Genomic DNA, 26773 nt, shown 5'->3' with positions numbered 1-26773 from the left:
TAGAATGTAACGATTATAGTAGAATACAACTTCACAATCACAGAAGCCCATTGCTTTTGAGTTGATTCCAACTGATAACGACCCTATAACAAAACCCAATGCAGGGCCTTGTAAATTGCAAAACCCATTCATTGCTTTTATATACGTATATGAAAGAAGTAATATTGTGTCCACATAGACAAGTCACTCTTCCTTTGAGAGCTCCCCAGGTAATAAAACCCTTAGGGGCCAATGATAAGGATTATACTGATGCTGTTAATTTAAGAAAGAAAAGTTTTTGCCTCTACCAATTATAATCTAAAACTTTCTTAGGTTCAGTTTCCTTGTCTGTAAAGTAGTAATAGAATAATAATTGTGTATAATTGATAATATTAGTAGATAACTGTGGAATTTACCTTATGGAATTTTTGGAGGCTTAAAAAAATATACATTTTTAATTTTTTTTATACGATAATACATGATTTCTGGCCCATGACAACCATTCAAGAAATGTTGGTTATTGTTTGCATTTAGCCAACTATATATTAAAATTTTAATATATTTTAAAATTATATGAACTCTCTGATGTTTATTCCTGTAACCAGGTATGTACTACTTCTGTTTATTCAGTAATTTCATATGTGAAATTTCAATTTGACTAATTTCTTGAGGGTTTGTTTTGGGCAAAGGATCATCCACTAGACGTCTTAGTGGATTTAACAGGATGTTTTCTGTGCTGACTAGATACCCATGTCTCTACAGTCAACATCTGGTGAGACAGAAACACACGCTAAAAGAGTTGTGCTGCAATTACAAAGTACAGGATACAGGAAACCATAGCTTAATATGGAATGCCTTTACAAAACATATTAGGAGGTCAGCACATTACAAGTTATCTGAGACTCCAGTTATTAACTCTACATAGTTCATCTGTTTTATACACGAAGCCAGACTTCTCAGTTCTCCACATCCAAGACCTAATGTCTGACACACTTCTAAAAACTAAAATTTCTTCTAAAACACCCCAGGAATTTTCACTATGAGTAACTGGCCTGTGTACAGCTTTTGTCCTCACTGAATTCATTACTTAAGTAACCTCTTTTCTTAGTGATGCTGAGGGTAAACAGCCTATTTTAAAAAATTAATAGAAGCCTTTCAATCATGCAGTTAAGGGTATATCGCCTCATCCTGAAACTGAGGAATTTGCTGAAGTGTTTAAATAGACAAAATTCTTCCAAAAAGCATATTCCCCGTGCCATTGAGTCGATTCCGACTCATATCCCAAATAGTGAACACCCTCATTTATCCTTCCACATTCCCAAATACTAGCCTCAGAACAGAACAGAATTCTGTCAGCTGCCACCCATTAATCTTAAGGAAGGTTACTCCGTTGTGAAGGCATTATCTGCCTAAAACAGGATAGAAATAGCTTTTTTTTTTTTTTTGTGGACAGGAAAATGAAAACGGTATTTTCTATTAGGGAGAACTTTTAACAGAAAGGATTTACGTGTCTTTTAATGAGAATTACGGGCTTTCAGGGGTCTTGATCTGGAAATCCGGGTGGTGTAGTGGTTAAGTGCTCCGGCTTCTAAGAGGCCGGCTGTTTGAATCTAGCACGTGCTCTTTGTGAAGCCCTGTGGGGCAGTTCCACCTTGTCTTATAGGGTCACTATGAGTTGGACTCGAGGCAATTTTTTTTTTTTTTAATGTCACCTGATTTAGGGATTAAAATGGGGGTATTTGGGAAAGTTTAGTTTCCCTGGAGGGTGTCAGCTAAGAAGTTGGGCTTATGATTCCTGCGTTCTTCATCCACACTCAGGCCTGTTTTTGACATCTGCAGCCTCCGCCCTTGCAAAGAACTCCCCCCTCCCCCCTCAAAAAACGAAAACAAACAAAAAGCCCAACTGTGTCAATTCCGACTCATAGCGACCCTGGCGACCCTGCACGACATGTACAATCTCTTCCTAGGATTTCCAAGGCTGTACATCTTTAAGGAAGCCGACTGCCACATCTCTGGAACCGCTGGTGGATTCGAACTGCTGACCTTTCTGTTAACAGCTGACTGCTTAACCACTGCCCCACCAGGGCTCCAACCTTGCAAAGAAAACCCGGGTAAATAAGGCCGCCAAATACGCGGGGGTGGGGGGCGGGTGGGGGAGGGAGGGCCCAAGACCGGTCCCCCAGTGTCAGAGACCTAAATGTTGGCGCAGGGGGATTTCCTGTCGAAGGTAGGAGCTGGAGACAGCCAGCAACAAGAGTAAGCCATCAAGCTGGGCCTAAGAAATCTGGTGAGCAAAGGCAACCTAATTTTAGGAGACCAAAGTCACGGGAACCTCGGTCTCCTTCAAGTTCTAGGAAGGCTCGGGGAAAACCTAAGGCCGTAAGGACCAGAAACGTGGCACGCCAAGTAAGAAAAAGATGAGGAAGGTCACACCAAACTTACGACTAAACCGCGGAGAGGCAGCCAGGAGAGCTTGCGGGAGCCAAGAAAGTCGAAAAGGTAGTTAAGGCAGAGCGACAAGCAAAGGCTACCAGCGCAAAAAAAAAAAAAAAAAAAAAAGCAGGGCGTAAGCTGCGTGGAGACAGCTTAGGTCTTCATAAACTCCAGCCTTTCCTGGGGCACACAAAAATGGAGAATTCAAAGAAAGCCACCAAAAGCTTGCCAGTTGAGCACGTTAAGTTCGTTTCTTATCACCAATCACAGCATCTTTCACAGAAAATATAGTTGGCTCTGAGAAGAGCCTTTGGTTTCAAAGTCAGTAGTCACTTGGGAAGACAATTTACGCCCTCTCCCCGCGGATGCGGCGGGCCAGCTGGATGTCCTTGGGCATGATGGTGACGCGCTTGGCATGGATGGCGCACAGGTTGGTGTCCTCAAACAGCCCCACCAGGTAGGCCTCGCACGCCTCCTGCAGCGCCATGACCGCCGAGCTCTGGAAGCGCAGGTCGGTCTTGAAGTCCTGCGCGATCTCGCGCACCAGCCGCTGGAAAGGCAGCTTGCGGATCAGCAGCTCGGTGGACTTCTGGTAGCGCCTGATCTCGCGCAGCGCCACGGTGCCGGGCCGGTAGCGGTGGGGCTTCTTCACGCCGCCGGTGGCCGGGGCGCTCTTGCGGGCAGCTTTAGTGGCCAGCTGCTTGCGGGGCGCCTTGCCGCCGGTGGACTTGCGGGCTGTCTGCTTGGTTCGGGCCATGTTTTATCTCCGAAATAACCGTGGTAAAGCTGCACGCTTGCTCCCCTATTTATACAGTGACAGAACCTCTCTGATTGGATTAAGGGTAATTCCTGGCTGTTGACTTCCGGAAATGCCTGAGCAGTTCAGGATTGGTTTATCCAGAGCATGGCAGTTTCTGATTCGTTAACTTTACATAGTAACACCCGCCCCCCCCAGTCTCCTTTCGAAAATAATTGTCTGCATACTAGTTTCTTTGTTAACACTTCACACATAAAACTATGACCCGCAAGTCTAATAATTCATATTAATCTAATATCCTTGTAGCTTTCTCCTGTTTGGATATACGAAATAGAATATGCTAGAAAGAGAAAGTTCTTTTGAATTTTACTTTTTTCAAAATCACCCGCGCTTTTTTAAGCTCCTTCATTAACCCGTTCTCATCCGGAACTAATTCCCCTTCCTCATTCCGGTGTTTCAACCTCCATTGTCAAAGCATCTTGTCATGAACCCCGGTTTCTTTACATTTTTAGTTATGTATTTAATTCACTCAAGGCTGATCTCCCACGATATACCTACTGTTCAGGGTACATGCAGCAAATTTTAAGGTGCTGGAATCCCAGGGTCTTCAATATCGAATTTGATTCAAACTGACAATTTAACACTATTGTCCGTCTCTTCATTGTTGCATTATAGAATATCTGCCCTGTTTAATGTCAAGAGAACCTTCACAATGTGGGAACTTCGAGAAGATGGCGGCGATCCAGAGTACTATGAGAATATATTTATTTAGGATATATTTATTTAGAATACCATAGTGGTTTAGGAACTCGGCATTCTGACGGGAGACCCGAGCCGATCTCTAATGAAAAACTCAATTGGCTCGGCCTGATAAACGGATGTCTTTCTTTGGTTTTTGTTTCCAAATGTGACACTTCACAGCTAATTGAAGAATAAAAGAATTTTTTTTCTTTGTCTATTTCCTTAGTGAATAAAGTAAGAAAAATATTATAAATCAACCTACGGGACTTGCGACAAGGTGTTCCAGATTACAGCCAATAAAAAAAGCGGTTTTGGAATTCTTCATTTACATACTTTTAATGTATTGGCTAATTTTGGCCAATCTATGTTTAGATTTGTAAATGCTTGGTCGATATGAATTGGGATCTACTTGCGGGGAATGGGTTTTTGAGTGTTTTGTTTGCCTATACTCAATATAAAGAGCTCTCGTGGTGCAGTAGTTAATGTGACAGATTGCTAACCAAGAGGTCGCCTGTTGATAACCACCAGAGGTTCCTCTTCTAGGGTGGTACATGTTTACAGCCTTGGAAACTCTATGGTGTCGCTATGAGTCGGAATTGACTCTATGGCAGTGGGTTTTTGTTTGTTTGTTTGTTTGTTTATGCACAATGTAAATACTACAGAATTTTCTTGTCTTGAAATTTCAAGTAGTGCAGCGTTTTTGTTAGTGTGATTGTTTACAATACCAGAACCTACCAAGTCTGCTCCGGCACCTAAAGAGGGCTCCAAAAAGGTGGTTCCCAAGGTGCAGAAGAAAGATGGCAAGAAACGTTTAAAAGAGGCCTCAAGAAGAGCTATTCCATATATGTCTATAGAGTGCTGGACCAGGTGCACCCCAACACCAGCATCATGTACAAGGCTGTGGGCATCATTATCAATGATATCTCCAAGCACATGTTGCTCCTGGCGCAATACAACAAACGCTAGACCCAGAAGGTCGTGTGTCTGCTGCTGGCTTGGGGAGCTGGACAAACATGCTGTGTCGAAGGGCACCAAGGCTGTCACCAAGAACACCAGCTACAAGTAAAAGTTTTTCTGGAATTTACTTTTCAAAGGCTGTTTTCAGAGCCGCTCCATTTAACAATGAGAGTTCTAATACCTAAATATTTAAAGTGGTACTGCAGTCATGCTTTACATTTTCAAATTCAACCTGTTCTAAATTGTTTGAGACTCCTCAGGACTCTTTATTTGGGCTTTTGTTTCCCATTAGTAAAGGATGTTTTTGCACAGCAAATAATACTGTGTTAAATAAAGCTTGCTTTTTTTTTTTTTAACTACTGCAGTCAGCTTTATCCCACGTTATTCTGCAGATTTTTATTAAGAAAGTTTATTATTTCCTTTAACTTGTGCTTCCTTGAGGTTTTTGATTATAACCAACCCTAGATTGTGCTGGAATACTCTCTGAAACCTTAATTTTGACATACAGTTTTGTATTTCATTTATGTATTTCCTGCCTGCAGTTAGTGAAAAGAAAAAAAATATAACCCACTTAAAGATTGCAGTTTCATTTCATCCTATGTTTTAGGTTGGCCCTGGATTGTTCTAGATGCCCAGTGATTTATCGAACTGTATTAGTTATCTATTGCTGTATAACAGATTATCCTATAGTGGCTTCAAATAAAACACATCTGGGAGTCTGGGCATTGCTTAGCAGGCTCCTGTGCAAGGATGCAAAACAGTGTCAGTCAAGGCTGAGGTCTCTTGTACATTTGACTGAGGAAGCATCAGCTTCCATTCTAAGGATGTTGGCAGGATTTGTTTCTTTGAGGTTTTAGGAGGGCTGAGGGTCTAATTTTCTTGCTGGCTATTTTTTTTTATTAGCTGGAGGCCCTTGCAGGCTGTTGGCTGGAGATCTTTCTAAGTTCCTAAAGGGGACTTTGAGTTTCTTGTCATTTAGACCTTCCAACATGGACATTTAGTCTATCAAAATCAGCAAGGAGAGAGTTTAAGGCAAGACACGTGCTACAATCTAAGGTAACAATCATATACACATCATTTACATAATATCATCGCTTCTGCATTTTCTGGGTTAGAAGCAAGTTACAGGTCCTGTCCACATTCAGGGAGCCGGCATCACATTAAGGGTGACCACCAGGAGGTATGGATCATGAGAGCCATCCTAAAAGTGTGTCCACCACTCTAACCATCAGGAAAAGTAAGACACCTAAAGACTAAAAAGAAAGTTAACCTATATAACTGCTTTCTCCCACAGTACCCTGACTGATTAACCTTCGGTCAGAAATCTTTGTTAGAGGTAAGAGCAGGGCGAATACCTTGACCTGATTTTAAGTAAGCTGCTGCCTGTGACCTCATATAGAAGCCAAGACACTGAGGACAGTCTGGTCAGTACTTTAGTGCCTTTTTTCTTTTTCTTTGCAAGTAGTGACTGATGAGAAATTCTTCAGTGTGGCTGAGTCCCAGGACAGGGCTCAATGTCTGTGTAGCTCTTTTTCTGGGTTTATAACTGAGCATCATAAACCAAGTTTGAGAGATGAATGATTAAAGCCTTTGCTTTTATAATGGATTATGAGACCAGATGTGATAAGACTAGACAAACCCCTAATTCTTTGTGGATTAAAAAATAATATTAGTCAGCTTAGATTATGTAACTATTAATGCTTTAAGGGAGAGGGAGAGAAGATAAGCCTGTATGTGCCAGCGAGGCCTGCTCACGGTGGCCATCACTTTCCACAGTCCTTCTGAGCTTCTCTCATTCTCCCCCTTTCCCTTGGGCTGCCCACCTGGAGGACAAACACTTGTTTAAATGTTTTTTATTAAGTGACAGTTGAATAGCCTCTAATGGATCAGTTATTACCCCAAAATTGTTTCCCAGTAGAATATTCAAATTTTGAGAAAAACGGAAGTACGCCACATCTTTTAATGCATGCAACTAATAGATTAGTAGAAAGAAAATAAAATTCACCGGATTGTATTTATGTGAGGTGAGGGTAAAGAATTCTGTGGAATCCCTGAGTGGTGCAAACGGTTAACACACCTGGGTGCTAACGAAAAGGTTGGTCATTCGAGTCTAGCAAAGGCACCTCTGAAGAAAGGAACGGCGCTCTTGATGTTTGAAAAATCAGCCCGTGAAAAGGCTATGGAGCAGCTGTATTCTTATACATGGAGTCGCCGTCAGTCAGAACCAACTCCGTAACCGGTTTAAGGAGAACCTAAACAACCAGGAAAGAAACTGTTATCAAGATCGATGACTTTACGAAGAATGTATATATTGCAAAAAACACGAGGGACTATTTCTTGCTCGACAAGTAAGGTATAAAATCCCCAACACTACATTGCTTAAATTTAACATTTATTTCCAATATTTTGGAAGCTTAAAAAACCCATTGCTAGTCAGTGATTCCGATTTATAGCGATCTAATGTGACAAAAAAAAAAACCCACTGCCGTCGAGTCAATTTCGACTCATAGGGACCCTATAGGACAGAGTAGAACTGCCCCATCGTTTTCAAGGAGCGCCTGGTGGATTTGAACTGCAGACCTCTTGGTTAGCAGCTGTAGCACTTAACCACTAAGCGACCCGGGTTTCCTCTTATGTGACAGAATGGTCTATAGGGCAATCAAGGCCGAAATATTTATGAAAGTTAAACTGCCACATCTGTCCTGTGTTGCTGACGGTGGGTTTAGATCACCGACCTTTGGTTTGCAGCTATTGTGTCAACTACTACGCCACCAATAGAGCTAAGATACTACTTAAGCCTTGGAAACTATAGGGGCCAGCAGTTTAGATATATTAAAGATAGCAGAAAAAAAAAACACTAGTTAAGTGGTTAGCTCTTTTCAGTGAGTAGATAGGTGGCCCTGAAAAGGGCCTTTAGCATTGCCATTGAAACTTAACTATGAATTTAGATTTAGCCGCCGAAACCGTAAAGAGTGCGCCCCTGGCGCTTAAGCGCATAGACAACGTCCATGGCCGTGACGGTCTTGCGCTTAGCATGCTCCGTATAGGTGACCGCGTCGCGAATCACGTTTTCCAAAAACACTTTCAGGACCCCGCGAGTCTCTTCGTAGATGAGTCCGGAAATACGTTTAACTCCGCCACGCCGAGCGAGGCGTCGGATGGCCGGTTTCGTGATGCCTTGGATGTTATCTCGTAAAACCTTACGATGGCGTTTTGCGCCGCCCTTTCCCAAGCCCTTTCCGCCTTTACCACGACCAGACATCTCTGCTATAGCCGAGAACAAAGGACACAGCAAAGTGCTGGGGAAAGAACTGAGATTTTTATTTATAGCCCCGGGGCGGACCTTGTTGGGAACCACATATGCGGAAGTGGTAGGAAGGTGGGAGGGGCAAAGATGGGAGCGTAATTTATCTCCTCCCATAAAGGCAAACTAAGTCTATGGGTTTTAGTGGGCAGCAGGCTATCTTCCTTTGTTTTCATATTCTTGCCCAGGATTTTTTGCAGTAAGCCCTGTTTAAGGGCACTAAGAAAAATTCTGTTTATTCAGGGTCTGAAATGATTGCACCTATTAAGCTAGCATTTATGTTTTGAGTTTTATTTTAGATTCTTGCCCACGGTGGCCAAAATTATACATTGCCACGCATTTTATACGCCATAACTGAAATATAAATTAGTCGTTTTTCCTCCCAGAGAAACCTTTTTGTGCACTTTAAATCAAATTGAAATGGCCAGTGAAATTGGTAGAATGGTCTTGGGGAGAGAGGAGAGAATTGAAATCTAATGTGCAAAATGAGTGAATAAGCTGGGTGTCTGTTAAAACCAGGCATGTACGGCGCCCCTTGTTTGTCCTCTCCAGACTTCTGTATCTCACCTTCAGAGGTGTAGGATGTATTTTGTGACATAAGCTGGATTTTCTTACTTTAACGTTAGTGTCTTCATCTTTTGAATAGAAACGTTAGTCTATATATCAGAAAGGTGCTTTGAGAATCACAAGCTAAAATTGGCATCAAATGTTCAACACAGTAATTGATAACTATTTTAATTACCTGAGGAAATCTCATCCCCCTGCCTCTCAGACTCTGCCTCCCGGTATCCCTCTCGATCTATGTTGCATAATCCAGGTCCTTGTATAAGTCCTTTAGTTTTGGAAGTTAGTGCTAAATTTACGTGATTCCATTTAAATATATCCAAGTTAGGAGTCCCTGGGTGGCACAAAAGGATCCCTGTTTGTGCAGTGGTTAAGCGCTCTGCTGGTAACCCCCAAGGTCGGCGGTTCGAGCCCTCCGCCCGCTGGGCGGGAGGAAGATGTGGCAGCAGCCTTTGTCAAAGAGCAACTCGGCTAAAGTAAAAGCAAACAGACTTATTGGAGGCCGAGAAACTGTTTGAAGCTGGGACATGCTGAGTTCACAGAAGGAAGGCAAGTGCTCCGAAGAACTGAAGGTGAACAGGTACATTTACATTGGGAAATCAGGAACTTACCTACAGTACAGTATTTCTGATTGAGGCTTACAATTTTAGGGCAGTGGGAGGCAGTACATCTTAGGAGGAGGGGAATCGAAGGGTATTGGTACAAAGTACATATGTGAGTTATCTGGATAGATCATTTTCTTAAATTGAGAAAGTACATGACAAGGGAGTATGCAGGATTGGCATAAGATAATCACAGGGCATTCTTTCTGAGAATATTCTGTTAAAATAGCTTCTTGAGCAAGATGTTTCCTAAGGGCTGCTTATGCAGGAGATTTCTGATAAGCCGTTTACACTAAAACTTGCTTTGGGAACAGTCTTTTCACATCCTTAGCTTATGCACAGAGAAGAGCATTTCCTTAGTTACATGTCTACTTACAGGCCTGAAATATGTTAAAAGGTAAATAATGGTTAGGGAAAGTTAAAATGGAGTCTGGACTCCATTTATTAGGGTCAATCACCTAAGTTTGGGGAGGTTCTCACACAGCTTCCATAAAGGTTACAGCCTTGGAAACCTTATGGGCAGTTCTACTCTGTCCTACGTAGAGTTGCTGTGAGTAGAAATGGACTCTTCAGCAACAGGTTTGTTTGTTTGTTTTTTGGTTTGGGTGGTGGAAATGGTTGAGACCTTGACTATTAGCCAAAACTTTGGTGGTTCAAACCCATCCTGAGAAAGACAGGCCTAGGGATCTGCTTCTGAAAGGTCACAGCCTTGGAAACCCTATGGAGCAGTTCTACTCTGCACCCATGGTGTTGCAGTGAGACTCCATACAATTAACAACAATGTTCCAATTTATCCAGAAATCTCAATCACCCCAACAGTAATCTTGCCCTTAGGGTCACATTGTCCACTATGGTAGTCAAAAGCCACATGTTGCTACTGAGTATTTGAAATATGGCTGGTGCTTCTGAGAAACTGAATTTTTAATTTTGTGTTATTTTAAATCTAAAAGCTTTTAGTTATGTTTGAACAATTTGGGCATGTGAATTTATTTTTTCAACTGTAAAGTTTATGGAATCTATATACAGATCAAATATACCAATAAAAATTTAGCACGAAATTGAATACAACATACACCCAATTTCAAAGGCTTAGTATAAAAAAAGGAATGTACAGTATTGCATTAATGTTTTTATATTGATTATATGTGGAAATGGTAATATTTTAGATGTTTTGGTTTTTAAATACATTCTTAAAATAATTTCAACTGCCTTTTTACTTGCCATAATATAAACAAAAAAACCCAGTGCCATAATATGGTCACCGAAAATTTTTAATTCACATATGTTGCTTGCATTATTTTCTATAGGTGGCTGCCAATTAAAAATCACATGCAGACTTTGATAAGGAGAAGTGTTATTCAGAAAGAAAAGGGGCAAAAAGGAGATTATTGTAATAGTCAGGGAGGGGGACAACTTCAATAGGGAGAGAATTCTGGGCATAAGATCTGCAAACATCTGAAAGAGGAGAAAACTTTTTTTTTAACAGAGACTGAGATGAGAGTAAGCAAGAATACAAAAATCTGGGTGTGAGGAAGGGGAATGAGTGGGTGACCTGCTCAGTAAATCAGAATGTTTTACGCTATGGCCAGCCTATTCTCACAGAGGAGACCCTTAAAGGGGATAATATATTGGCTCAGGCTGAGTGTGGGCTAGAGTTCAGGGCCTTGGGGGAAGGAGAGAAGCTTAATCAAGGTTTGGTTAACAAGTACTTTCTTTCTGATTGATCAGTGGGGACAAGGAATTCAGTTACTCATTTATGAGGCAAGGAATGGGGATTCGGAGGGTCTGTGTCTGTCTTGTTGTAGGTAAACCAAGGCCCACTCATGAGTTTTAGGTCAGTCAGATGGAGAAGGGTGATTACTTCCAGCAAGGCATTTTCCTGAAGACAGGGAGATTTCTTTAGCCATTGCTTTTTTCAGCCATTAGCAGAGTCCAGGTAAAATTCAGTATTAACACATCACAGCTTCAGGATTCAGCTTTTACCCTTTCTAATTTTTAAAATTCCCTCACAAACTTTGATAGCATGGGCTTTGGAATAAGGTGGTCATTCTAAGGAACCCAGTTATAGAGACTGGACTCAAGCAAGAGTGAAGCACCATAAAACCCAAAAAACCATGTTAGAGAAATAGGAGAGCCTTGTCAAATAAATCATGTTGCTTAACAAGATAGGAAAAGATAGATGAATAAAAAAATTATTGGAGTTGGAATTCCTCAATTGAAGTCAAGCAGGAGATGGAGACAATCTCAAATTCTATGCTAATATTTTTTCTCAAAGTTCTTTTTTTTTTTTTTTCCAGGGAGAAAATCCAAAACGGTCTTAAAACAATTAGTGCCCCCAAAGGGTAAACTTCCAGAAAATAGAACTTACATTTTGGTGGTTAAAAAAAAAGAGAACAAAACATTGTGGAAGCATACAGGCATTTTAGAAACAGAAAAAAAAAAAAAAAATTGAGTAGAAACTGTTTTATTATTCTTGAATGCTAGGTTGTTGTTGTTAGGTGCCCTCGAGTTGGTTCTGACTCATAGTGACCCTATGTATAATAGAAGGAAACACTGCCCAGTCCTGTGCCATCCTCATAATCATTGCTGTATTAGATCTCATTGTTGGAGCCAATTCTGAGAGACTTCCTCTTTTTCCGCTCTCTACTTTACCAAGCCTGATGTCCTTCTCTAGGGACTGATCCTTCCTGATAACATGTCCAAAGTATGTGAGATGTAATCTTGCCATTCTTCTAAGGAGCATTCTGGCTGTACTTCTTCCAAGACAGTTTTGTTCATTTTTCTGGAAGTCCATGGTATATTCAATATTCTTTGCCAACACCATAATGCAAAGGCAGCAATTCTTCTTTGTTCTTCCGAACCTAGGTAAAAACCAATAAATCCTGAGATAAGAAAATCATATCAATTACTTTGGAGTCTAGAAAGAGCTAAATGTTAATTAGAGTGTCTATTTGATTAATGAGCATAGTAAAGATGTTAGAGCAGTTACATTGTGAGGTTTCTTGGTAATTTATATTTAAGGTGCTATATTTTTATTTTTTCTAGAAAGAAAAAAAGACAAAGGCATGACAACCAATATCATAAAGGGTTAAAGTCACCCAAGGATTGTAGGGAAATGTACTTTGTTCATCTCACTGTTAACTCTGGATGAAAGGAATCAAATTTAATGAAGTTATTTGTTAACATGTAGATTTTTGTCTGGTAAAGAAGCAAATAATTTCTGTCCAATACAGAGATATCATTCTACAGATTTATGGCCTCTTGGGCATCAATTTTGTTTTAATTTAGCAATTTTATCCTAACTTTTTTTTTGTTAAATTGTCTATAAATACCCATTTCTTAAGTGCCCTTTGAACATATAGTAACATTGTACCATTGTCTCATTCATTGATAAGCTAAAACTCTTTGACATGAGTATACTCTGTATTTGCTGAATCATGATTTTACTTTTTCGAAAGCAGAAGGTGAACAAGGTACACAAGATGTCATGTGCCTTGGCTGGGAGAATAGAAGGGCCAGGAGAGGAGTTGGTCCTTTAGCATTCTTCTTTTTTGTTGTTGTATCCTGCTGAGTCGATTTCAGCTCAAAGTGACGCCATAGGGCTTCCTAGGATGTAATCTTTACTGGAGCCAACTGCCAGGTCTTTTCTCCATCAACCTTTTGGTTAGGGGTCGAGTGCTTTAACCATTGCTCCACCAAGGCTCCTTGCATTCTTCTTTAGGCCTGGGATATTGAGTACAAGTCCCCCAAAGTCATGGCAAATCATCATTGCTAATACAGGATGAGAAAGTAGAAAGTGCCAACAGGAAAGCAGATTCCTCATCAGGCAATGAGGTCACTGAAGACATCAAAGGAAGGACTCTGGTCACAAAAGAACGACTCCGAAATCTGTTAAGAATTATCCAAAACTTGTAATTAAGGATAACTGAGTGTTAGATGTCAGATGACAGCATAGTCAAACAAGCCTGCCCAAGTTGTTTTTTTAATATTCTAGAGAACGTTCTTATGTTCAGTTATTTGTTAGGTAGGGCCCAGCATCTGTGAGGTTAACTTATAGGATATTCATAAATTGCAATGAGTTTTATCCATTACAGATAAAAATTATCTCTATCCGTTAAAAAAGAACATGAAATTTACAATATAATTGCCTCATAGTACATTAATCCTTTTTGATCTAAATTTGCCCTTTTTATCTTATTTCAATCTTTTTTCTTTTATAAACTATGTATTCTTGTTATATCAAATATCCCGTGTAAACCAGGTTTAGCTTCCTGCAGGTTCTCTCCTGACAAAGTAAATATTTGAAACATTTCATTATATGAGGATTATTTTATAATTTTGAATTTAACTCTTTGACAACTGTGGTAAGGTTGCAGAAAACCCAAACCCGTTGCCATAGAGTCCTTTCTGACCGATGTGTTACAGAGTAGAACTGCTCCATAGGGTTTTCTTGACTGTCATCTTTTACGGAAGCAGATCATTTTGGGCCTTTCTTCCTGGCACTGCCCAGTGCTTTTGAACCACAGAGCTTTAGGTTAGTAGCCAATTGCAAACCACTGGTGCCACTGAGAGGCTACAAGGTTACATAACCAAACCAAACCAAACCCAGTGCCCTCAAGTCGATTCCGACCCATAGCGACCCTATAGGACAGAGCAGAACTGCCCCTTAGAGTCTCCAAGGAGCGCCTGGCGGATTCGAACTGCAGACCCTTTGGTTAGCAGCCGTAGCACTTAACCACTATGCCACCAGGGTTTCCCAAGGTTACATAGCAAGACCAATTTCTCCACCTGAAAAAAAAAAAAAATCTGGTTTTAGCTCTTAAGGCTCATCCAGGGGAGATAATGCTTATTGTAAAACTACTAATCTCATTTGGTTTCCTTAGCCTTGACTCTAGACTTCAACATTTAATTGTAATAACAATGAAAAAAATGCATGCTGTTAAATATGTAGATATGTATGTATATATGTGTATAGGAAGGCACATGTGAGTGTATGGGTGTACATGCATAGGTGCATCTGTAAAACCAAAACGAAACCCAGTGACTCAGAGTCGACTCCGACCCATAGCGACCCTATAGGACAGAATAGAACTGCCCTTTGGGTTTCCAGGGAGCGCCTGGCTGATTCGAACTGCCGACCCTTTGGTTAGCGGCCGTAGCACTTAACGACTATGCCACCAGGGTTTCCAAGGTGCGTCTGTAGGCATATGTATATACGTGTTTGTGTGTGCTGCTTCTATGTTCATATATGTAATAAAGTATAGAGGGGCACAGTTATGGATACTTCCTAGACATAAGGAGAGACCTCAAAGGATTGGTTTACTGGATTTGAAGATTTAGGACCATAGTCTCCTGGCACAACTCGGTCAATGGGCATAACAGTTCATAAAGATAATGTTCTACATCCTGGTTTGGGGAGTAGCATCTGGGGTCCCAAAAGCTTTCGAGCAATCGTGTAAGATACAACTGTTGGTCTGTACTCATCTGGAGCAAAACAGTAAGAAGGAAACCAATGACTCAAGCAAGAAAACTAGTCTACAGGACAAATAGCCCACTAGAACCATGGCCTCTTCTAATCTGAGACCAGAAGAACTGGATGATGCCCAGCTACCACTGCGGACAGTTTTGACCAGGGACATAATAGATGGTCCTGGAAAGAATGGGAGAAAAATGCAGAGCCAAACTCAAATTTCTAAAAGAGCCCAGTAACTGGATCCATACAGACCAGAGGAATCCTCGAGACTATTGCCTTGAGATGCCTTTTAAACTTTAAACTAAAGCCACTCCCAGAGGTCAACTTTCAGCCAAGTAATAGATCGGCTCATAAAAAATATTACCTGTGGGTACTGTGCTCTTTTAAAAAGTCATCTATATGAGACCAGTAAAATTTTACCCTAAAGCGAAGATGAGAAGGTAAGGGGCAGAGGGGATGGGGATCTAGATTAATGGAAACAGAACAAGGGGAAATGTGAACACTGACACATCGTGAAAAATGTAACTATTGTCAGTGAAGAGTATGCATAGAAATTGTTGAATGGGAACCTAATTTGCTGTGTAAGCTTTATCAGAAACACGTTATTAAGAAAACAATTATAAATGTCATTTTTCTGAGTGTAAAGACCCTGTCCTTACAAACACAATGTAAGGAGATAAAGCTGTATGTTAAGGTACAAGTCCCTTCATCAGCAACTGGCACCCTTTCTTTTGACCAGAAATACCTAGGACACATTCCCTAAAATACAGCTCTCCAGTTTGAAAGGCATCTACGGACAATGAAAAGTGAAGTTACCTCCTAAAGTTAAATAAGGAAAACATTACATTTAACTTACAGGAAAGATTTCGTGTTACAAAAATATTAAAGCGTGTACTTACAATTCTGGCTTAAAAATTTTTGAAAAATAATCCGTTTTCACCAGCATGGGTAAAATTAGTGAATGCATTACAACACCTTTTGTTGACAGAGTGGGTGGCTCTGAAAAGAGCCTTTTCCAACCCAGGTCATTAAAAACCTTGTTTACGCCCTCTCCCCGCGGATGCGGCGGGCCAGCTGGATGTCCTTGGGCATGATGGTGACACGTTTGGCATGGATGGCGCACAGGTTGGTGTCCTCAAACAGCCCCACCAGGTAGGCCTCGCACGCCTCCTGCAGCGCCATGACGGCCGAGCTCTGGAAGCGCAGGTCGGTCTTGAAGTCCTGCGCGATCTCGCGCACCAGCCGCTGGAAAGGCAGCTTGCGGATCAGCAGCTCGGTGGACTTCTGGTAGCGCCTGATCTCGCGCAGCGCCACGGTGCCGGGCCGGTAGCGGTGGGGCTTCTTCACGCCGCCGGTGGCCGGGGCGCTCTTGCGGGCAGCTTTGGTGGCCAGCTGCTTGCGGGGCGCCTTGCCGCCGGTGGACTTGCGGGCTGTCTGCTTGGTACGAGCCATGAGGACTAAAGTGAGGACGGGGTTGGTTGCAGAGCAGTACACTGCAGTTTCTGGCCTTATTTATAGCAACACATTAGTCCCTTTCATATGTCCCGCCCTGTGATCTCATTGGTTCTGAGTGCTTTCTGGAGCAATGTGATTGGATTACCATTAAAGATTGACTCTTTTCTTTGGAGCGTAGTTCACTTTTAAGTTTAGCCCGTAGAAGCCAAGTTTTGTTTAAGGTTGATTTTAGTGGACTTCATTCGTAGTCTTTTTTCCTTAAAGAAAATTAACAAAGACATTAAAAAACAAAACAAAAACCGAAACAACTCATTAGTAGGAATGCCGTCATCTCCAAATTCAAAAGGCCCGCCCTGAAATCTGATTGGCCAACTATCCTTCTTTGTTCTCACTTCTTTTTCTCACATTTTAGGCTTTTTGACTGCAAGTTGATATGAATGTACTGTATACACACAATTATCCATAAATATATGTGCATATACACACGCACATTTACACAAAACAAAGCATCGTTTTGATACTACTTTTTTTAATACATAGCCTACCGCCCTAATTTATGCTGACAGATTAGCAAGTTCTTACCAGAGCTGGTTTTTACTGCGTTCATTTTAGTTTTTCCAGTTAATGTGGCTGCTAGAAATTTTAATTACATGTTTTTTTTTTTTTAGAAAGGTATGGTTTATGTTGCATAAAATGTGAGCAAGTTTTAACAACTGACAACTAGATCGAGGAAGGGGGCTAACATCTTCAGTGAAGCCTGAAACTTTGTGACTGCTTAAACCAGGATTAAGAAGCACCTTTGTAGAGTATTGTACTAACAAGGATTCCAATGTATTTCAGCACTTTTCAGAAAACTTGGGTGGCTCTGAAAAGAGCCTTTGATTTCTTACAGAGCTGTTCTCGGGTGAGCAGGAAAGCGTTTTACTTGCCCTTGGCCTTATGATGGCTCTCTGTTTTCTTGGGCAGCAGCACGGCCTGGATGTTGGGCAGGACGCCGCCCTGCGCGATGGTCACGCGGCCCAGCAGCTTGTTGAGCTCCTCGTCGTTGCGGATGGCCAGCTGCAGGTGGCGCGGGATGATGCGCGTCTTCTTGTTGTCACGGGCCGCGTTCCCCGCCAGCTCCAGGATCTCGGCGGTCAGGTACTCCAGCACCGCCGCCAGGTACACCGGCGCGCCAGCCCCGACCCGCTCGGAATAGTTGCCTTTGCGAAGCAGGCGATGCACTCTGCCCACCGGGAACTGGAGGCCGGCGCGGGAAGATCGAGTCTTGGCCTTGGCGCGAGCCTTGCCACCCTGCTTGCCGCGTCCAGACATGCCGATGTGATAGCGGTAAGAAACAGCCGAAGGTAAAACCACAGACTAAGTGTCTCAAAAGGCGCACTAAGAAGCCTGTTATAGTGGTAGGTCGACTTGTAGAAGGCGAGGTTTGATTGGTTAGAAGCATTTTGTAACTAGGTAACCAATAAGAAAGGAGATGCCATGCAATCAAATTTACATACTCTAGATCCGCTAACACATTAGCAAATCATATCTGAATATTCTTCAAGCCTTCATTTGCATAGGAGGTCTATAAAAGACTATAATGTAAACGGAAGTCGCCACTTACTCTCTTTTTTTTTTTTTTTGCTTTGATTTGAGGTTTTGGTTCGTTTCCGTCATGCCTGAGCCAGCGAAATCCGCTCCAGCTCCTAAAAAGGGCTCCAAGAAGGCAGTGACGAAAGCGCAGAAAAAAGATGGCAAGAAGCGCAAGCGCAGCCGCAAAGAGAGCTACTCTGTTTACGTGTACAAGGTGCTCAAGCAGGTCCACCCCGACACCGGCATCTCCTCCAAAGCCATGGGCATCATGAACTCCTTCGTCAACGACATCTTCGAGCGCATCGCTGGTGAGGCGTCTCGCTTGGCGCATTACAACAAGCGCTCGACCATCACGTCCAGGGAGATTCAGACCGCGGTGCGCCTGCTGCTGCCCGGGGAGCTGGCCAAACACGCAGTGTCCGAGGGCACCAAGGCTGTCACCAAGTACACCAGCTCCAAGTGAGCAGTTCTCCTGTCTTACCGTCAACCCCAAAGGCTCTTTTCAGAGCCACTTATGTTGTCTTCTAAAGAGTTGCAACAGTTCGTTATCTTCTTATGCGCCTTTGGATGTAGCTGGTGCATTTTAGCACAGCATTTAGGGATCGAATGTGTTCACTTCAATAAATCTCGAAGTGTCTTGAACTCAAAAGTGTTTTGCATTTTTGAGAATACTTCGTGTAATTGTAATTTAAGTATTTTAGGTCTTAAGTTAGTTGACATAACAATTAGCTCACATACAAATTTCTTCGAATAATTGTATGTATCTTTACGTTTAAAAGTATTCCAGACACCAGGTAGAGATTGTGGGTTTGCCACACAGGAACTGTTTTCATGCAGGCATTATCATAACTAAATAATTTTTGTACAATGTCTTCTATAAGCAAGTTTCTCAAACGTGGTTTTTTTTGGTGGGGTATGGAGGTTTATTAGAACCCCTGGTAGCGTTGTGATTAAGTGCTATCTATGGCTGCTAACCAAGACGTCGGCAGTTCGAAACTGCCAGGCGCTCCTTGGAAACTATTGGGCAGTTCTACTTTGTCCTATAGGGTCGCTACTATAAGTCGGAATCGACTGGATGTCAGCGGGTTTGGTTTTGGTTTTTGGGGGTTGAGTGTGTTGGTGGTGTTCATGGGGAGATGACATTTCTTGCCTGCGTTCAAACTTTGCAGTTATGTTTTTTTTTTTTTGTAGTGGCTTAAAAGAAAAATTCCCACATATGTAAGCGCTATAATTGTTCAGAAATATCAGATATTACTGATAGTGACCAAGGCACACAATTCACTTCTCAGAATACACAATGCTGGGCTCTTGGAAAAGGTATTCAATGGAACTTTTATCTCCCTGATTGGTCCCAGGCAGGATAGTTTAATTGAGACACATAAAATGGCTTCTTCAAACTCCTGTTTAAATCACTAAATGGCAAATGGACCCACGTATGTGTCTCTCCCTTGCAATAGGCCTTAATGTCTTCTAATTCAAGGCCTTTTAGCTGACTCACACCTCATACCAACCTTAAGAAAAAACATTTGCCTCGCCCCTGCCTATATTTGAAGGAGGATGTTTCATGCCTCTATAAGGACTCGTTATATTTATGAGGCCCTTTAATAATGTCTCCCCTGTCTTTCTGGACTTTTTTTCCTGCCCTCACCTCATAAGGGCTGAAGGCCAAAAGAGGGCACATAGTGTCCTGGGACCCTTAACCATAGATTTCCCTACAGACCCAGCACTTGCCCATTTTTTTATGGGACCTATTTGAGCCTGAATTTCTACCACCCAAAAAATCTTCCCAATATTTGGTTATAGCGGTTGGATAATTAATCTGTGGTCTGATGATACACTCTAGGAAAATGAAATTATTCCTTTAGAGTCATTCCCACATATCGTGTGAACTATCAAAAACAGAGAGAAAACTCCACTTAGTAAATAAAAATCTCATTCAGAAGAAATAATGAAATCAACACCATTCTCACAAAGATGAAACCAGACTCCCCCTCCATGGTACTAATACATGTGGGAGGAAAAACAACATCAGGTAATAAAAGCCTGTCAAGTACAGCTGTACACCATTCTGTTGGTTACAGGTCTTGTTAGTATCGGTCTAGGTGCTTTTATTAGTTTGTCATCCAGTGGTCCATACTCTCCATGTAATCCCTTGTTTTAATTAACCAAATGCTAAGACCTGCATGCCATGGGATTTAGCTAAGGCAAATCCAGTTTGCCTCTCCCAGACCAAGAGGACAACCTGGGCAAGCGGCCCATAGTTATTGGCTAAATTGGAGGGCCTGCATACAGGCTGGTGCTGGGACTCTATGAGGAGCAAGTCCTTCAGACAAGCCAGGAGGCCATGGTTTTCTTGGATACTCTCCCTGCTAGCATCTTTTGTCTTCAGAACTAACCACCACCCCCACTGAGGCCCAATGTTTGTTAGCAAGATTAAAAAGATACAGTTCTGGGCTGACCACCTTCCACCTCAGGAAGTCAGGGCACTTGATGCAATAGCATGTTTGTTAGCAGGGTTAAAAAGATACAATTAGTCACTTGGGAGGGTGTAAAATAGCTGGAAGGAAGTTTTCTTAGTCTCCTCAGCTACAATGTAGGTGGGGCACACATAACATAAGTTTACAGCCCACCTAAGTGGACCTACCTGGCTAGGGAGATACCAGTAGTAGGTAGGGTCCTATTTAAGCCCCTCACCCATGGCACAAAGTGAGGTGTGCAAGGAAAAGTCATCTCTTCCCAGACAGCTTCCGAGGGAGGACTTTTCATGATGGAACTTTTCCAGTTGTATGCTTTCTGATTTTTGTAAGTAAAAAACCATCTTCCACGGGTCAGTGTGTGTTCAGGCTCTGATCGAAAGGACATGATGTTTATGGAACTATCCATGTTAGTTATTGGTGCTTTTTTTTCTAATGGCCTCCTGAATAGCCAGAAATTGGGTATATCCTGTGAGGACCACGCAGATTTGGAGTGTTGTCTTACAGTTATAGCACATTCCAGCAGAACAGACTCCAGCCTCAGCTATAGCTATCTTAATTGGACATCAGCTTAAAACCATATTAATTCCGTGTACACAAATCAGACCACACAACTAAACCTACTTGTAGCAGAACAGCTTTCATTACACATCTGGAAAAAAGTTTGGACTTTTGGGAGCTTTTACATGTTTTTTTACCCTTCAACAGAAACCCTGGTGGTGCAGTGGTTAAGTGCTACGTCTGCTAACCAAAGGGTTGGCAGTTCGAATCCGTGAGGCGCTCCTTGGAAACTCTATGGGGCAGTTCTACTCTGTTCTATAGGGTCGCTATGAGTCGGAATTGACTCAACAGCGCTGGGTTTGGTTTTGGTTGGTACCCTTCAACAAGATAACTGCCAGACCCTCCACCTTGACACTAGAAATACACCAAGATGTTATTGTCATAAAAACTATAACTCACACTTTTAACACATTTTACAACTCCACCAAGATGTTATTAGAGATCCTGGAGACTTAAGATTTGTTTTCTTGGCTAATGCCATGTAAATGGGGATATTGATTATGGCCGGCCTACAAAGACTTCTTACTCTTCTACTTGGCTTCCTCCTTTTTACCGTCGTAATAATTTTTTTTTTTTTTTTTTTATTACATAGAGCAACTTATGCTCTATTCCCTGAAAGTCTCCTCTAGCATTTAGGCCACCTTTGTAACCCAAATTAAAGCCATCTGAATAACCCAAATCCTCCATGCATCTGTCATTTTGTTGTACTGTGGGGGTGTGCGTATTGCTGTGATGCTGGAAGCTATGCCACTGGTATTCAAATACCAGCAGGTTCATCCATGGCAGACAGGTTTCAGCTGAGGTTCCAGACTAAGACAAACTAGGAAGAAGTACAACCAGAATGCTTCTTAGAAACAAGGATGGTGAGACTATGTCTCACATACTTTGGACATGTTATCAGGAGGGCTCAGTCCCTGGAGAAGGACATCATGCCTGGTAAAGCAGAGGGTCAGTGAAAAAGAGGAAGACCATCAATGAGGTGGATTGAGACAGTGGCTGCAACAATGGGTCAAGCACAGCAACAATTGCGAAGACGGTGCAGGACCAGGCAGTGTTTCGTTCGGTCGTGCATGGGGTTGCTGTGAGTTGGAACCAACTTGACGGCACCTAACAACAACAATAACAATGATAACCGAAATAATCAAGCTCAAAACTAATGTCAAGACATCAAGGGATCAATTATAATAGTTTTTTTTTTTTCTTCCATTTCTCAAAATGCTGTCTTGATAGTTTGAAGACTGTCAGCTCTCTAAGTCCACTCTCCAACCACTCTCCATATTGGGCGTTCACATACGTGATCCAATATAAACCAAAAAAACCAAACTTGTTGCCATCAAGTCAGCTTCAACTTATGGCCACCACAAGTGTGTCAGAGTAGAATTGTGCTCCACAGAGTTTTCAATGGCTGATTTTTCTGAAATAGATCACCAGGGCTTTCATCTAAGGTGCCTCTGGGGATATTTGAACCCTTAATCTTTCAGTTAGCAGCTGAGCATGCTAACCATTTGCACCGCCTAGGGACTCCTAGGCGACATTATACGCCTGCCCTAATTACCCTGGGGCCAAGTACTCAACACCTAGAGACAGATTTGATGCCTTGGAGCTTGCAGAATTACTCAAAAATACTCCATTTCCAGGATACCAAAGAAACCTAGCTAACCTCATCCTGCTCGCCATACATAAATCCTCTCCTACGATTCCAACTTGTTACCTTGTTCCTGGTGCATATCTTCCGTGACCTTGCACTGTGGCATCCTATGCTCTCCTCAGGGAACTGTGAGTCTAATAAAAGCTTTAAAACTTTCATCTGATCTGCATCTGGCCTTCATCCAAGGTAATATACCTTCATCCAAGGTAATATAGTTAAAGCTGTCACTTCCAAGATTTAGTCACAAAAGACTATGAAGTTTCTATTTGGTTCTCTCCTTTTGGATCACTAGCTCTCGAGAGAGTTAACAGCATTGTTATGAGCAACCCTATACAGAGGCTGTATTTCTTAGCTGCCAATCCTCCATTCTCCTCAGACATCTTTTCTATGCTCTCTCCATAGTATAGGTTCTAGAACTTTGCGAGGTTGTTATTTTTCCCCGCTGGATCCCTGTTGTTGTTGTCTTTGTTAGTTGCCATCAGTTCAGCTCTAACTCATGGTGACCTCATGAATGACAGAACAAAAATTGCCTGGTCCTGTTCCATCTTCATGACTGTTGGTATGATCAAGTCCATTGTTGAGGCCACTGGTATTTTGAGTGTCTTCCAATTTAAGCGTTCATCATCTAGCACTATATCGGACAATATTCTGTTGTGAACCATACAGTTTTCATTGAGTTATTTTCAGAAATAGATTTCCAGGTCTTTCTTCCTAGTCTTAGTCTGGAAGCTCTGCTGATACCTGTCCACCATGGGTGACCCTACTGGTATTTGAAATGTCAGTGGTATAGCTTCCAGTTTCATAGCAACACACAAGCCATCACAGTATGACAAACTGAAACAGGTGATGGGGATGGATCTCCGCTAGGCTCTGCAAATAGCAGACATAGTAAGGCTGGAAGGAAAACAGTAGCAGAAGGAACTTTCTGTTTCTGAATCACCCCAGCAATGGTGTTTCCCCCTCGCCACAGAAATTGGCTCCCGTTCCCAGCTTTTCCCCTACAGTCCCAGAACTAGCTTCACTATACCCACTCAGTGTTCTGAGCTCCACTTCCAACCAAGCTTCTAGGTTCTAATGATTTTGCTTTTGTCTTTGCACCCTAGCCCTATGTGTGGCTGCTGCTTCCTTCAGTTATCTCTAGAACACCTTTGGGTCCCCTTTTGCTTTTTTAGTCTTCTAACACTCTGAGTGGTAAAAATAATTAAGCACTCCACTACTATCTGAAAAGTTGCTGTTCAAACCTGCCCAGAGGCACCTTGGAAGAAAGGCCTGGCAATCTGCTTCTGAGAGGTTATAAGCCATGAAAATCTTATGGAGCGCAGTTCTGCAAAATGTGGACTTGCCATAAGCTGGAATGAACTCTATGGCAACTTCATTTTATTTTATTCTTTAAACACTGTTGTAATCTTTATCCAATTGTCTTTGTTAAAATAACTGTTTTCTGTTTTCTTGTCTGGACCTTGACTGATAACATGAAGCTAAATCTCCATTGAGTTAAATGGCCATTACTACTTTGCATTTTAAAGCATTTGCTTATTTGAACTCCCTGTCAACATCAGTCACTTTGATATCAAATGCTCCTTTGTCCCTGCCCTCAAAGATCTCATAGTCTGGGGAGGATTGATTTATCAATGAGTCTATTCCAACTCTTGGCAACCAGTCCTTAAAACTGGAAGAGGAAATCAGAATACAGAACAGAGAGAAGGTGTGTAGAGAAGGATTTGAAGAAAGAGGGCCATCGGTCAGGTGGTCAGCCTCTACACAAAACCACACCCACTGCCAAAACCATACCCCTTGCCATCACAGATGATAGAATTCAAAATCACTTCACATGTATAGATATTTCTCAATATGTTAAGAAATATTTTTGTGTGTATTATATCCTCTCCCCGGCACTAAGCTAAATCTTTTTTTCCTGGTAGGTCCCTTATTTTGAGAATTTGATGAAAGTTATATACCTTCCGCTCTGGGACAGTGTCTTAGTTATCTAGTGCTGCTGTAACAGAAATACAAGTGAATGGCTTTAACAGAGAGTTATTTCTTCACAGTAAAGTAGGCTAAAAGTCCAAATACAGGGCAACAGCTCCAGAGGAAGGCTTTCTCTCTCTGTCCGCCTTCTTATCAACCTTTCCCTGGAGTAGGAGCTTCTCCATGCAGGGACCCCAGGTCCAAAAGACACACTGTACTCCTGGCACTGCTTTCTTGGTGGTTTGAGGTCCCCAACTCTCTGCTTGCTTCCCTGTCCTTTTATCTCTTATAAGATAAAAGGTGGTGCAGGCCACACCCCAGGGAAACTCCCTTTAAGTTAGATCAGGGATGTGACTTTACTGAGGGTGTTACAATTCCACCCTAATCCTCTTTTACATAAAATTACAGTCACAAAATGGAGGACAACCACACAGTACTGGGAATTCTGGCCCCGCTGAATCGATACATTTTTCGGGGTGCATAATTCAATGCATGACAGAGAGGAAAGCCCCTATGGACCCATTTTTGCATTTCATCGCAGGAAGTTCATGAGCTCCTCTAAAGCTTGTATAGACCTTGGTTTAGATATTTACTGCTGGGACCGCAGAAAGCAAAAATTATCTATAACAATATATGGTCTCGCACTGACTGACTGGTATTTTCAGTTTTGTGTCTTTTTAGATATTTCTTGTTGCTTTTGTTTTTTGTATTGTGTATTTTGTTGTTTGAATGTTTGTATGTTGTGTGTGCTGTGTGCCTGCCTGTGCACATGTGCTGTATAGAAGGTTATTCATAAAAGGAATTATACAGGAGCATAGAATACTATTATTTTTTTCCTGACTGGGTTCAATTCTAAAAACATTTGAACATACATTCTTAGCATTTATTTTACCTGATATGCCATTCATGGCTTGTTCACCACCTTATTTAGGTTTGTAGCTATGTGGGAAAACGCGTGTTTTCAGTACTTATATATATGTTTACATAGGACAGGGCAGTAGTAGTCTTTGTTAGTGTGAATTGTATGAATTAAGTGATTCTTAATTCATTAAAAAGGAGACAAAATCCACAGTGTTAGAAGAAAAAAATTTTTTTTTAAGGAGAGACACAAAAGCATTTTAAAGATCTTTCTCTCCTGAACTGCCTGAATCATGAGCAAGCCCCAATGTAGCATATTGCCAAAGGTCTAACCTTTTATTAGGTAAATGAGCACATCTTGGTGCCGGTTATGTTCACACTTCCTTTTATTTTTATGAACAGTGTTGCTCCTTAATATTTTCAGAAGTGATACTGTTTTAAGCTGGTTGTGTACAGATATAATTGAAATGGAACCAAGAAACTGCATTTTCTTCTTACCAGAACATACCAACAAAAGGAGTATAACCAAATTTAAGTTCTCTTCACGTCTTATGGAAACAACGTGTAAGGGACATTTCACAATAGTTTAGGTGAAATTTGCACTTCAGCCACAACGTCCAGTTTTGTAACTGAAGTGGGCAGTGGAGGCAAGTCGCACATTCTTAACTCCAATCTACAATGAGGTACAATGTTTTCTTTTCAAACAGCCAAAAAGCTGGCGTGGGAGGTATACTTTAACCGGTTAGCAACCAGCAACAGTAACAGATAATTTCAGCACAAGAAGTGAAACAAAATAAAACCTGTCTAGCAGTTACAGAAAAGATACAAGTTATTACAACTCTTAAGCTTGAAAGAATGGGTGGCTCTTAAAAGAGCCTTTGTGGTTAGCTGTAAAAAACGCTTACTTGTCAGGTTTACTTGGAGCTGGTGTACTTGGTGACGGCCTTGGTGCCCTCGGACACTGCGTGCTTGGCCAGCTCCCCGGGCAGCAGCAGGCGCACAGCCGTCTGGATCTCCCTGGACGTGATGGTAGAGCGCTTGTTGTAATGAGCCAGGCGAGAGGCTTCTCCAGCAATGCGTTCGAAGATGTCGTTGACAAAGGAGTTCATGATGCCCATCGCCTTGGAGGAGATGCCAGTGTCGGGGTGGACCTGCTTCAGCACCTTGTAGACGTAGACAGAGTAGCTCTCCTTGCGGCTGCGCTTGCGCTTCTTGCCGTCCTTCTTCTGCGCCTTGGTCACCGCCTTCTTAGAGCCCTTTTTAGGGGCTGGAGCGGATTTTGCTGGCTCAGGCATGACAACAAGACTAGACAGCCAAAGCAAAGAAAAAGGGTTTATGTGCTGTCTGAAACACTCATAATATTTGTAGGGCTACTATGCAAAAGAGGAATAGGAAAACTAAAGTTTTGATTGGATAAATTGTCT

General features: G+C 41.9%; 5 protein-coding genes across 7 annotated transcripts; 1 reads left to right on the top strand and 4 right to left on the bottom strand.

Moving 5' to 3' along the window:
• Window positions 1-1654: 1654 nt before the first annotated feature.
• Window positions 1655-16262, bottom strand: LOC100666562 (uncharacterized). The gene is made up of 3 exons (XM_064293585.1): window positions 15855-16262; window positions 4775-4966; window positions 1655-3172 (listed from the first exon to the last, which is right to left on the bottom strand). The coding sequence occupies exons 1-3, from the start codon at window positions 16260-16262 to the stop codon at window positions 2759-2761; spliced, it is 1014 nt and encodes a 337-aa protein (XP_064149655.1). The 3' UTR covers window positions 1655-2758.
• LOC100666280 (histone H4) lies at window positions 6160-8173 on the bottom strand. Its single transcript, XM_003416406.3, has one exon. It carries the CDS (start codon window positions 8127-8129, stop codon window positions 7818-7820), a length of 312 nt encoding a protein of 103 aa, XP_003416454.1. The 5' UTR covers window positions 8130-8173; the 3' UTR covers window positions 6160-7817.
• LOC100667419 (histone H2B type 1-C/E/F/G/I) lies at window positions 12095-26773 on the bottom strand. 3 transcript variants are annotated; one of them, XM_010596167.3, is made up of 2 exons: window positions 26255-26773; window positions 12095-12198 (listed from the first exon to the last, which is right to left on the bottom strand). In XM_010596167.3, exon 1 carries the CDS (start codon window positions 26642-26644, stop codon window positions 26264-26266), a length of 381 nt encoding a protein of 126 aa, XP_010594469.1. In that variant the 5' UTR covers window positions 26645-26773; the 3' UTR covers window positions 12095-12198; window positions 26255-26263. The 3 variants fall into 3 exon arrangements, with proteins under 3 accessions (XP_010594469.1, XP_003416458.1, XP_023411489.1); XM_003416410.4 differs by lacking the exon at window positions 12095-12198 and adding an exon at window positions 16342-16522; XM_023555721.2 differs by lacking the exon at window positions 12095-12198 and adding an exon at window positions 21964-21982.
• LOC100666850 (histone H2A type 1-B) lies at window positions 16342-17837 on the bottom strand. Its single transcript, XM_023555712.2, has 2 exons — window positions 17195-17837; window positions 16342-16522 (listed from the first exon to the last, which is right to left on the bottom strand). The coding sequence occupies exons 1-2, from the start codon at window positions 17577-17579 to the stop codon at window positions 16494-16496; spliced, it is 414 nt and encodes a 137-aa protein (XP_023411480.1). The 5' UTR covers window positions 17580-17837; the 3' UTR covers window positions 16342-16493.
• Window positions 17864-18320, top strand: LOC100667137 (histone H2B type 1-C/E/F/G/I). The gene has a single exon (XM_023555723.2). The coding sequence runs from the start codon at window positions 17923-17925 to the stop codon at window positions 18301-18303; it is 381 nt and encodes a 126-aa protein (XP_023411491.1). The 5' UTR covers window positions 17864-17922; the 3' UTR covers window positions 18304-18320.

Source organism: Loxodonta africana, chromosome 1, assembly GCF_030014295.1.
Source record: "Loxodonta africana isolate mLoxAfr1 chromosome 1, mLoxAfr1.hap2, whole genome shotgun sequence".
Lineage (NCBI taxonomy): Eukaryota > Metazoa > Chordata > Mammalia > Proboscidea > Elephantidae > Loxodonta > Loxodonta africana.
Note: the sequence above shows the minus strand (reverse complement) of the source record. Positions and strands in the feature narration are given on the sequence as shown.